At 32.3% G+C, this 13,647-nt stretch overlaps 1 protein-coding gene and 1 long non-coding RNA gene across 3 annotated transcripts in view; one reads left to right on the forward strand and one right to left on the reverse strand.

The window, feature by feature from the left end:
- The window catches only part of LOC127733306 (phosphatidylinositol 4-kinase type 2-alpha-like), a 45,515-nt gene extending 34,482 nt beyond the window's left edge, over positions 1-11,033 (forward strand). For both annotated transcript variants that reach the window (XM_052242675.1, XM_052242676.1), the window contains exons 8-9: positions 6,438-6,497; positions 6,910-11,033. In XM_052242675.1, coding sequence (XP_052098635.1) covers positions 6,438-6,497; positions 6,910-7,080 — 231 coding nt within the window. In that variant the 3' untranslated portion in view covers positions 7,081-11,033. The remainder of the gene's footprint in view (positions 1-6,437; positions 6,498-6,909) is intronic.
- LOC127733329 (uncharacterized) overlaps positions 1-13,647 on the reverse strand; it is a 166,241-nt gene that overhangs the window by 79,856 nt on the left and 72,738 nt on the right. The window lies entirely within an intron of this gene.

Below are 13,647 nucleotides of genomic sequence, written 5' to 3' on the forward strand. Positions count from 1 at the left end.
CAAAAATTGAATATATGAGGTTTTTTGATATGCTGAATCTAACCATGTATTTAGATTTTTGATTTGTGGACCCCGTTATCAAATTGGTTCATATTGAGGTCAAAAGGGTCCAAAATTAAACTTTGTTTGATTTCATCTAAAATTGAATTATTGGGGCTCTTTGATATTCCAAATCTAACCGTGTATTTAGATTTTTAATTTTGGGTCCTGTTTTTTAAATTGGTCTACATTAAGGTCCAAAGGGTCCAAAATTAAACTTAGTTTGATTTTAACAAAAAATGAATTCTTGGGGTTCTTTGATATGCTGAATCTAAACATGTGTTTAGATTTTTGATTATGGGCCCAGTTTTCAAGTTGGTCCAAGATAGGGTCCAGTATTTAAACTTTGTTTGATTTCAACAAAAATTGAATATATGGGGTTCTTTGATATGCTGAATCTAAACATGTATTTAGATTTTTGATTATGGGCCCAGTTTTCAAGTTGGTCCAAATTGGGGTCCAAAATTAAACTTTGTTTGATTTTAGCAAAAATTGAGGTCAAAAGGGTCCAAAATTAAACTTTGTTTGATTTCATCAAAAATTGAATTATTGGGGTTCTTTGATATGCCGAATCTAACCGTGTATTAAGATTTTAATTTGGGTCCCGTTTTTTAAATTGGTCTTCATTGAGGTCCAAAGGGTCCAAAATTAAACTTAGTTTGATTTTAACAAAAATTGAATTCTTTGGGTTCTTTGATATGCTGAATCTAAACATGTGTTTAGATTTTTGATTATGGGCCCAGTTTTCAAGTTTGTCCAAGTTGGGGTCCAAAATTAAACTTTGTTTGATTTTAACAAAAATTGAATATATGGGGTTCTTTGATATGCTGAATCTAACCATGTATTTAGATTTTTGATTTGTGGGCCCCTCTATCAAATTGGTTCATATTGAGGTCAAAAGGGTCCAAAATTAAACTTTGTTTGATTTCATCAAAAATTGAATTATTGGGGTTCTTTGATATGCCGAATCTAACCGTGTATTTAGATTTTTAATTTTAAGTCCCGTTTTTTAAATTGGTCTACATTAAGGTCCAAAGGGTCCAAAATTAAACTTAGTTTGATTTTAGCAAAAATTGAATTCTTGGGGTTCTTTGATGTGCTGAATCTAAACATGTGTTTAGATTTTTGATTATGGGCCCAGTTTTCAAGTTTGTCCAAGTTGGGGTCCAAAATTAAACTTTGTTTGATTTTAACAAAAATTGAATATATGGGGTTCTTTGATATGCTGAATCTAACCATGTATTTTGATTTTGGACATTGGACCATAATAGGTAAATTAAAAAAATTCAAGTTCTTAGATCACATTCTTTCTGTGTCAGAAACCTATGCTGTGTCAAATATTTAATAACAATCCAAATTCAGAGCTGTATCAAGCTTGAATGTTGTGTCCATACTTGCCCCAACTGTTCAGGGTTTGACCTCTGCGGTCGTATCAAGCTGCGCCCCAGCGAAGCATTTTATTTTGAAATGTTCTCTTAAACTACTGAGACAAATTTAACCATCTTGGCCACAATCATCATTAGGGTATCTAGTTTAAAAAATGTGTCCGATGACCCCGCCTGCCAACGAACATGGATTACATGGCTAAAAATAGAACATAGGGGTAAAATGCAGTTTTTGGCTTATATCTCTGAAACTAAAGCAAAAGTATAATGGTTGCATTATTTCATGCATCAATTGTAAACAAAAATATCAAGTGAGCGACACAGGCTTCTTGGAGCCTCTAGTAGGCTCACCTGGCCCAGAGGGCTAAGTGAGCTTTTCTCATCACTTGGCGTTGTCTTTTTTGTCTGTTAACTTTTACAAAAATCTTCTCCTCTGAAACTTCTGAACCAAATTTAACTAATCTTGGCCACAATCATCATTGGGGTATTTAGTTTAAAAAATATGTCCGATGACCCTGCCTGCCAACCAAGATGGCTGACATGGCTAAAAATAGAATATAGGGGTAAAATGCAAAGTTTGTCTATTATTTTGAAAACTGTTATAAATAGAGAAAATATGACAGGAGCAGAAATGTTCAGAATGTTGAGCTCTACCAGTTGTTCATATACGTCAAAACTGTCAGACGACTTCTTGTAGGAGTTATTGCCTTTAAATGACAAATTTTACCAAATTTTTTTCATTATACGACCGCAAAAAAATTTTTGTGGTAGTATATTGGTATGACGTTGGCGTCGTCGTCGTCCGGCGTCGTCGTCGTCCGAAGACACATTGGTTTTCGCACTCTAACTTTAGTTTAAGTGAATGGATCTTTATGAAATTTTACCACAAGGTTCAATACCACAAAAGGAAGGTTGGGATTGATTTTGGGGGTTATGGTAATAACAGTAAAGGAATTAGGGGCCAAAAAGGGGCCAAAAATAAGCATTTTTGTAACTTCCAGACATAACTTGTGTGTTAGTGTATGGATCTCTCTGACATTGTACCACAAGGTTCCATATCACTAAAGGAATGCTGGGATTGATTTTGGGGGTAATTGCCTCCAAATTTTAGGAATTAGGGGCCAAAAAAGGGGCAAAAAACAAGCATTTTTCTAGTTTCATGACAATAACTTGTGTGTAAGTGTATGGATCTTTCTGAAATTGTACTACAAGGTTCCATATCACAAAGGGAAAGCTGGGTTTGAGTTTGGGGGTAATTGCCCTAAACGTTTAGGAATTTGGGGCCAAAAAGGGGCCAAAAAACACATTTTTTTCTAGTTTCCAGACAATAACTTGTGTTCAAGTGTATGGATCTCTCTGAAATTGTACTGCAAGGTACCATACCACAAAGGGAAGGCTGGGATTGAGTTTGGGGGTGATGAATCATAATGGGGGTTCAAAAAATTTTGGGGTGGGATTTATTTTTTTTTTCCTTTTTTTTCTTTTTTTCCTTTTTTGTTTCTTTTAAAATTTTCCATTTTAAGTTGGTTATTTCTGATTTATATTTAAAATCAAATAATAATGATATGGTAGGAGATACACACCAAACAGGATGTGTAAATTATTATATAATAAGTATTGTGCAATAGCAAGAAATTTTCAATTGCACAGTATTGCACAATAGCAAGAAATCTTCAATTGCACAGTATTGCGCAATAGCAAGAAATCTTCAATTGCACAGTATTGCGCAATAGCAAGAAATATCCAATAGCACAATATTGCGCAATAGCAAGAAATTGTCAATTGTACAGTATTGCGCAATAACAAGAAATATTTAATAGCACAGGATTGTGCAAAAGAAGATACTTCCTATAAATTGCTTATTTCTTGACCAATTTCAATGGGGTTTTATTCTTGATTTCATGGGGTTCTTTAATATGCTGAATCTAACCGTGTATTTAGTTTTTGGATTTTGGGCCCCGTTTTTAAATTGGTCCACATTGAGGTCCAAAGGGTCCAAAATTAAACTTTGTTTGATTTCATCAAAAATTGAATTATTGGGGTTCTTTGATATGCCGAATCTAACTGTGTATTTAGATTCTTAAATTTTGGTTCCGTTTTCAAATTGGTCTACATTAAGGTCCAAAGGGTCCAAAATTAAACTTAGTTTGATTTTAACAAAAATTGAATTCTTAGGGTTCTTTGATATGCTGAATCTAAACATGTATTTAGATTTTTGAATATGGGCCCAGTTTTCAAGTTGGTCCAAATCGGGGTCCAAAATTGAACTTTGTTTGATTTCAACAAAAATTGAATATATGGGGTTCTTTGATATGCTGAATCTAACCATGTATTTAGATTTTTGATTTTTGGGCCCCGTTATCAACTTTGTCCACATTGAGGTCAAAAGGGTCCAAAATTAAACTTTGTTTGATTTCATCAAAAATTGAATTATTGGGGTTCTTTGATATGCCGTATCTAACCGTGTATTTAGATTCTTAATTTTTGGTTCCGTTTTCAAATTGGTCTACATTAAGGTCCCAAAGGTCCAAAATTAAACTTAGTTTGATTTTAACAAAAATTGAATTCTTAGGGTTCTTTGATATGCTGAATCTAAACATGTATTTAGATTTTTGATTATGGGCCCAGTTTTCAAGTTGATCCAAATCGGGGTCCAAAATTAAACTTTGTTTGATTTCAACAAAAATTGAATATATGGGGTTCTTTGATATGCTGAATCTAACCATGTATTTAGATTTTTGATTTTTGGGCCCCGTTATCAACTTTGTCCACATTGAGGTCAAAAGGGTCCAAAATTAAACTTTGTTTGATTTCATCAAAAATTGAATTCTTGGGGTTCTTTGATATGCTGAATCTAACCATGTATTTAGATTTTGGATATTGGACCATAATAGGTGAATGTCCAATTTAAAATTTTTAAGTTCTTAGACCACATTCAATCTGTGTTAGAAACCTATGCTGTGTCAAATATTTAATCACAATCCAAATCCAAAGCTGTATCAAGCTTGAATGTTGTGTCCATACTTCCCCCAACTGTTCAGGGTTCGACCTCTGCGGTCGTATCAAACTGCGCCCTGCGGAGCATTTTATTTTTGCTTATTATCTTCAAAAGTATAATAGATTAACTTGAAAATGCAAAAATGATCAGCAAGACAAGTTCTACAAATGAGTCCAATGGTCGAAATTGTCAGACGACTCTTTTTAAAGTTATTGTCCTTTCATGACAATTTTTACCAATTTTTTACGTTTTTGACTTATATCTTAAAAATTATAATAGATAGATAGAAACTTTAATAAGCAAAAATGATCAATAAGACATGGAGGAAATCTTCTGACGACTCCTTATTGGAATTATTGCCCTTAAATGATTAATTCTACTATTTTTATGCTCCCGCCGTAACGGAGGGGGCATTAAGTTTTACCCTTGTCCGTCCGTACGTCCCAAAATTGGTTTCCATTCCCTAACTTTAGTTTGCCTCAACCAAATGTTATAAAACTTATACACAATGCTTATTACCACAAAATACAAATCAAGTTTGAATTTTGGTGGTACATTTTTGTACCACTTTGACCGTTCTAGAGTTATGCCCCTTCACAAATTGGAAAATTGCTGAATTTTTCATTTCTGTTCTCTTACTTTAGTTTGCCTCAAATGTTATGAAACTTATACACAATGCTTATTACCACAAAATACAGATCAAGTTTGAATTTTGGTGGTGTAACTTTAACTGTTCTAGAGTTATGCCCCTTCACAAATGGGAAAATTGCTGAATTTTTTGTTTCTGTTCTCTTTCTTAAGTTAGCCTCAACCAAATGTTATGAAACTTATACACAATGCTTATTACTACTAAATACAGATCAAGTATAAATTTTGGTGGTGTCACTTTTACAGTTCTTGAGTTATGCTCCTTTACAAAGGGAAACATTGCCGAATTTTTCGTTTCCGTTCTCTAACTTAAGTTTGCCTCATCCAAATGATATGAAACTTATACACAATACTTATCACCACAAAACTCAGATCAAGTACAAATTTGGGTAGAGTCACTTTTACCGTTCTTCAGTAATGTCCCTTTATAACTTTATATGATATGCAAGCGAGGGCATCATCTGTGCCCCATGGACACATTCCCCATTTATTTTTCCAATTTTACCTATTATCTTGAAAATTATAATAGATAGAGAGAAACTGTAAATTGCAAAAATGATCAGCAAGACAAGTTCTACAAATAAGTCTAACATGGTTGAAAATTGTCAGTTGATTCATTATAAGAGTTATTGCTCTTTGATGATGATTTTTACCAATTTTTTGCATTTTTATGTCCCACCTATGGGCATTATGTTTTTTGGTCTGTGCGGCAGTTCGTCCGTCTGTCTGTCCCACTTCAGCTTAAAATTTTTGGTCAAGGTAGTTTTTGATGAAGTTGTATTCCAATCAACTTGAAACTTAGTACACATTTTCCCTATTATGATCTTTCTAATTCTAATGCCAAATTAGAGTTTTTACCCCAATTTCAAGGTCCACTGAACATAGAAAATGATTGTGTGAGTGGGCAGGTTAAAGTTTTTGGTCAAGGTAGTTTTTGATGAAGTTGAAGTCCAGTCAATTTGAAACTTAGTACACATGTTCCTTATAATACGATCTTTCTAATTTGAATGCCAAATTAGAGTTTTTGCCCAATTTCAAGGTCCACTGAACATAGAAATTGATAGTGCAAGTGGGGCATCCATGTACTCTGGACACATTCTTGTTGCATTATATCTTGAAAATAATAATTTGAGCAAAACTAAAAAAGATAGAGAGATACTATACAGATTAAATGATCAGCAATACAAGATCAACAAAACAGAGATTTTGGTCATGAATTCTGTTCTCGTCTTCAATGTTGGAGAGTGTCCTTTGTTGATTATGCACATAGACCAAGGTGAGCGACACAGGCTCTTTAGAGCCTCTAGTTGAAAGAAGCACAGATCTGCTTATCAAAAGTATTTGTACAATTAAATTTCTTTTTATAGACAGATAAAGGTTTCGATAGGAGAACTTTTGAAAAACAGATGTCTGTGATGAGAGGACAAGTGAGTATATCTTCTGATTCACCCTTTTTTTATACTATGCATAACAATTAATATATTAAAATACAGTTTTATGAGATACACTTTAATTACAAAAGTGCTTCTTGAAAAATTATTATTTAGAATTACTTATATTGAAGGAGTTAAATTATGTGTTAACTCAGGTCTGTTCAATTAAAATAAACATGGAACCCAGAGAAAGGCATTTTTGCATAAGAATACCCCCCTATAGAACTGCATACTTTAACATAATATTTCACACCCATCCATAGTGGCAAATTTAAGATGCCTCTCATGTATCTTTAACTTTGGTTGTAATTATTTTCACCTAGTAGTCTAACACCCAATTTAATTTTTTGTTAACATATCAATTTATTAAATGCGTGTATGAATAACAAGTATTTTTGTTCTGCAGATTTTGAATTTGACTCAAGCATTAAAAGATGGAAAATCACCAGTACAACTAGTACAGATGCCAGTAGTTACAATAGAAAGAAGTAAAGGACTAGGTGGGCGTGGCAGAACTGACAGTGAAACATTTACACAGAGCTTTGCACACAGAGCTCCATTCTTTTCTTGGTGCTGATGTAATGGAAAATTAACTAAAAAATCACATACTATTGATGCTTTTCTTTTTATAAAAGAAAGGAAAGAAGATGGAAAGAAGAGACATATATATATTGACCTGATAATTTTGGAATCCAAATATGCTTTAATGCTTATTTTAAAATAGCTGTAAAGCGTTACTGTGAAGTATGGGACAAAGTTCCAGAGTGATAGTTTATTCTGCTCTCACAGTCAGATTCAGTAAAATATATATTTTGGTTACCTAAATTATTTTTTGACACACAATATTTTCCTCAATAATTTTTAGTCACCAAAAAATTTTTACTTTCTGTAAATAATTCTCTATAATTGAAATTAAAAGTAAGACAAAATCAAGAATGTTGTAGAGAAAAAAAAGAATGCAATAAACTTACACCTAATAAAAAAAATCGTTGCTGCCTTAAATTCATGGGATAATGTCTTTTCAACAGATGATATTATTATTTTGCCGTCACAATAGTTTTAAAATGCACAAAATAATGTGTAACATTTAACACATATTGTTATTAGTTAAGCTTATCATGTTCAATTAGTACCACTGCATAATCATTGTTTATCTGTCTCAAAGGGAAATCTCTTACTTACTGTTCTTATAATTCAGCTTTAAAGGAAAATGTTTGATATTGTATGCTGTATTAAAAAATGCTGATCATTGTTATTTTATAAAGCAACAACAGCATGAAACAGAAATTTTCCTGATATTTAAAAAAATCATAAGTTTTCATTTTCTCTTAGGTTTGGCAAAGTAAAGTTGGGTTGCACCTCTTAGAATTAATGATGTCCCAGATAAAGGACATGTCTTGTATCTTGCTGTACAATCCATGATTTAAACATTTTAGATTTTAAAATGATCTCAAGTTTTTTCTTTAATCAATTCAATGATTTCAATCATGACAAAGATCATTTTTAAACTGCATAATTATATATTTTATATCATCAGCATAACAGATTGGGATCTCTGTCCAATAATTTGCATCACATGTTGGTATCATACATTTGTAAATCAGCAACTCCTGGCCTTGCGGTAATAAAACTTTCAAGCACGATTTTCGTACTCAGGCTCAGAAATCAACTAATCAAAATACTGGATTTGGTGTTTTGAGCACAAATTTTGTACTCCGAGCACTGAGTTAAGTTTTATGACCGAGGGCACACACATCTCTGATTTCACAATGCCTCATGAACATACTGAGTACAATAAGCCCCCTGCACAAATTTTTTTCTATATAAAGGTATTGGTGCTGGTTTTAAATGTCTATCTTCGTAGTATAATGGATTATCAATAAAGCCATTTGTAGTGATCAATTCAATGAATACATATAGCAGATAAAAACAGGCCTCTGGTATTAAGTTTTCAATATTTGACAAAGCAATAGAATATTTGTTCCCTATGTTTGTGAATTAGAATAGGTCTCAACAAATGTTACCTTTTTGGCATTAATCATTGATTTAATGAAATCAAATACTGATAAATTGGTTGAGTGCTAGATGTAAGCTGCTATGAAGTTACTGGAAAAGTTTCAGGACCAAAGAGTTATTTGTTTACAAACTGCAACTCATGACAATTGCTTATTTGGAACTCTGTGCTTTGGTGAGTTTTATGATGAACTTTGTATGGCATTGTGTATTTTTAAAGTGATCCTTCCGAAAGGCCACTAAATTTGCCTAAATTTGCATAACTAAAAAGATATGTTATGTAATTCACAAGTAGACAACCTAACTATAAACTTGCGTCACATTTAATTAAAGATGGGGTTATCTGTGAGTCACTCCTCTTATTTTGTAATACATTTAAATGACATTAATTAGAAATTAGTGTCACTATTAACCTTTTCTTTAAAAGCAAATTCCTAGATTACCTAAATGTTAAAGCCATGCCCAGTCATGTAAACTTAATACAGTAATAAAAAAAAATGCTTCTGTTTTGTACTTAATTTTTGAAAATATGAGTTCTTGTGAGTGAATGATTTAGAAAAGAATGAGAATTAAGAAGATGGTAATGTGTATGTAAATATGTAATTGAAGTTTTGTGATGATTTCATAAATTGTTGAGGAGGACCAAGGATTTGAAACTGATTGTTGAAGTTATATTTTATTTATTCTGGCAAATATAGAAAATTCCAAAACCGTTGTTAGTGACAATTGGAATAGTTCTATTAATACATATATATTTTCATGTGTTTTATGGTCCAAGATTTTTATTGTCGAGCCTTCGACTTTTGTCGAAAAAGCGAGACATAGCGATCCTACATTCCGTCGGCGGCGGCGGCGGCGTCCACAAATATTCACTCTGTGGTTAAAGTTTTTGAAATTTTAATAACTTTCTTAAACTACCCTGCATTTCTACCAAACTTGGACAGAAGCTTGTTTATGATCATAAGATAATATTCAAAAGTAAATTTTGTAAAAAAAAAATTCCATTTTTACCGTATTTTACTTATAAATGGACTTAGTTTTTCTGCCAGGAAACATTACATTCACTCTGTGGTTAAAGTTTTTGAAATTTTAATAACTTTCTTAAACTATCCTGGATTTGTACCAAACTTGGAAAGAAGCTTGTTTGTGATCATAAGATAGTATCCAGAAGTAAATTTTGTAAAAAAAAAATTCCAATTTTCCGTATTTTACTTATAAATGGACTTAGTTTTTCTGCCAGGAAACATTACATTCACTCTGTGGTTAAAGTTTTTGAAATTTTAATAACTTTCTTAAACTATCCTGGATTTGTACCAAACTTGGAAAGAAGCTTGTTTGTGATCATAAGATAGTATCCAGAAGTAAATTTTGTAAAAAAAAAATTCCATTTTTTTCGTATTTTACTTATAAATGAACTTAGTTTTTCTGCCAGTTAACATTACATTCACTCTGTGGTTAAAGTTTTTAAAATTTTAACAACTTTCTTAAACTATCCTGGATTTGTACCAAACTTAGACAGAAGCTTTTTTATGATTAAAAGCTAGTATCTAAAAGGAAATTTTGTTAAAATTTTGTTCCATTTTTTCCGTATTTTACTTATAAATGGACTTAGTTTTTCTTCCAGTTAACATTACATAACAGTCTGCAGTTTAAGTTTTTATTTTAAAACATTTATTAGATTCATAAACTATCCTGGATTTTTCCAAACTTGGACAGAAGCTACTTACAATCAAAAGATAGTATAGAGAGGAATATTTTTATTAATTTTTTTTCTCATTTTTGTTGAGCCTGTGATTAACAGCAGAAGTAGGCGAGACACTGGGTTCCGCGGAACCCTTACGAATTTTTTTCTAACTAATGGAGGGGCCTCATTGGCCAAGTGGTCCAAGTAGTCAAACTACTGTATCTGAGGTTATGAGTTCGAATCCCGCACATGGTGCGCTAGACTCCAATCTTAACTAGGATTGTCAGTTTTCCTACCAAAGGTCGTTGGTTCTCTCCAAGGTACTCTGGCTTCATCCACCAATAAAAACTGACTGCCACGAAATAGCACAATAGTGTTGAAAGTGGTGTTAAACACCAATCTATCAATCAATCAATCAATCTAACTAAGGGATAATTTTTAGGTGACAACCTTTTCAAAATATATTTTCATATAAATTTCAGGTAAGCATAATGAATAAATAGCATGGATTTATATGAATTTTATAAACAAAATACATAATATTCTTCACAGAGTCATGAATTGTTATGAAGATGCATTTCTTAATTTTCTGTAAAATTGCCAATTGTATGCCACATATGTAAACATTGTTGGAGAGAATGATACCTTAGTACACTAAATTGGGAAATGATTTAAATCTTTTTCATCCTATACAATTGTATTTGTATTTTATATGAGGGATGAGAAAAGAGATATGGAAAATGAGCAGTGTTGCAATATGTATATGACATGTGATATTTTTAACTTGTTATTGACATTGATTTCAGGAAATTAAATTAAAATTATTAATTCAGTTTCTGCTGTGTTACATTCTGACCATGACTTGTACATGTCGTAATTGAAAAAGATAATTCAGATATTAGCAAACAATTCACATTTCCCAGATTTGTTGGGTTAATTCATTATTCCAGCTTGGTAAAAAAAAGTCCATTAAGCTAATGTGTTGTAATTGAAAAAGATAATTCAGATATTAGCAAACAATTCACACTTCCCAGACTTGTTGGGTTAATTCATTATTCCAGCTTGGTAAAAAAAAGTCCATTAAGCTAATGTCACCATTTGCCATCTGCCATTAGCTGTAAAGAATCGGAGAGTCTAAGTGAAACATTATTAAAAAAAAAAATGTTGGGTATAGACAGCAATCCAATTACACAATAAAAAAGGAAAAGACATCTGAATTCAACAAACCATTTTTATGTGTCTATTTCGTAAGTGTTTAGTGTACTTGACCTTCATAATCCTTTGGACTTCACAGTCTTAAATTATTTGAAGAACAAAAAAAGACTGACACATTGGAACCTAAAATTTCATTCAATATGGCTACCACAATGTAGGACAGTATTTTATAGGACAAAAGTATGGTGAGTGTGCTCATTGCTGAAGGCCTTACACTGAACTCAAATGGTCATGACTGCCTCAGTGGTCTTGTGGAAGCATGCTCGCCTAGAGTAGATTCTTCCGTTCGATCCCCTTCAGAGTCAAATTAAAGACTTTACTTTAAAATTGGCATTTGCTGCTTCTTTGTCAAGCTCACAGCTTTTAGTGGTAAGAGGAAAGACTGTTGAGCTCAAAATCTAGGTAGGTTGACATGCCTTCCTGCAGACATTGTGAACTTGTTCGTTAAAAATTCTGCTCAGTTTGTTGGTCCAGTACAAAGCAGGGTTCGTAATATTTGCCACTGTAGGTTAAACTCTAATCTATCATCATCATATTTTCTTGTCCTCTTCATATTGGTTTTGATTGGTATCTGTCTCATTGACAATCATAGGATGTCACATATTTATATCACTACTAAACCTTTCAGCTTATTTTGATCAGATTTAACATAAAACATCTCTTACCCACAATCAATCAAATGTTGATGAAATGGTCTTTTAATGATTTCCCAGCTATATAATTGCTTATATAAGGGCATTTGAAATTATTTTTATGCCCCTGCTGTAGTTTTAAGTTTTACCCTTGTCCGTCTGTACGTACGTATGTATGTACGTCCCAAAATTGGTTTCCGTTCTTTAACTTAAGTTTGTCTCAACCAAATGTTATGAAACTTATACACAATGCTTATTACCACAAAATCCAGATCAAGTTTGAATTTTGGTAGCGTCACTCTAACTGTTCTAGAGTTATGCCCCTTTATATATGGAAAAATTACAAAATTTTTAGTTTCCGTTCTCTAACTTAAGTTTGCCTCAACCAAATGTTATGAAACTTATACACAATGCTTATTACCACAAATCACAGATCAAGTTTGAATTTTGGTGGCGTCACTTTAACCGTTCTAGAGTTATGCCCCTTTATAAATGGAAAAATTGCAAAATTCAAGTTTGAATTTTGGTAGCGTCACTCTAACTGTTCTAGAGTTATGCCCCTTTATCAATGGAAAAATTACAAAATTTTTAGTTTCCGTTCTCTAACTTAAGTTTGCCTCAACCAAATGTTATGAAACTTATACACAATGCTTATTACCGGTACCACAAAATACAGATCAAGTTTGAATTTTGGTAGCGTCACTCTAGCTGTTCTAGAGTTATGCCCCTTTATAAATGGAAAAATTACAAATTTTTTAGTTTCCGTTCTCTAACTTAAGTTTGCCTCAACCAAATGTTATGAAACTTATACACAATGCTTGTTACCACAAATCACAGATCAAGTTTGAATTTTGGTGGCGTCACTTTAACTGTTCTAGAGTTATGCCTCTTTATAAATGGAAAAATTGCAAAATTTTTAGTTTCAGTTCTCTAACTTAAGTTTGCCTCAACCAAATGTTATGAAACTTATACACAATGCTTTTTACCACAAAACACAGATCAAGTTGAATTTTGGTGGCGTCACTTTAATCATTATCGAGTTATGCCCCTTTATAAATCGAAAAATTGCAAACATTTTTTTATCAAAATATTAATTTTCCGAATATGTTTAGTCATCTTCTTTAGATAATTCCATCTGACATTGAAGGAGATGATAAAATGAGATATTTAGGTAACAGAAAATAGATATAGAAGATCTTTAGGAAAATACATTTCCTACATACATGTACCAGTTGATGGCTTACAACCAAATTTGTCTGAATAGTCTGTAAGGTAATTCTTTTTAAAATAAAGACCAAACTTTGGTCTCCCTTTGATTACAGCATGAACATATACACCAAATTAAGTAATGCATAGTCAGTACAGCGAACAACAAAATCAAGAAAACTATTGTCAATGATACCTGCCGCTGATAGAGTTGAACACAAGTTATCTTCCTTGCTACATATCAATGAACATCTATTCTAAGTAAATGATGTTGATATTACTAAAGTAATCAATTTAATAACCTATTTAGATGCCACCATAAAAGGTAAAAAGAAGATCAAACAAAAAAAGTATCTCATTGATTTGAACAACAGGAGGTATGCACCATCCTTAA

This window comes from Mytilus californianus, unplaced genomic scaffold (genome assembly GCF_021869535.1).
Source record: "Mytilus californianus isolate M0D057914Y unplaced genomic scaffold, xbMytCali1.0.p SCAF_3, whole genome shotgun sequence".
In the NCBI taxonomy this organism is placed as follows: Eukaryota; Metazoa; Mollusca; class Bivalvia; order Mytilida; family Mytilidae; genus Mytilus; species Mytilus californianus.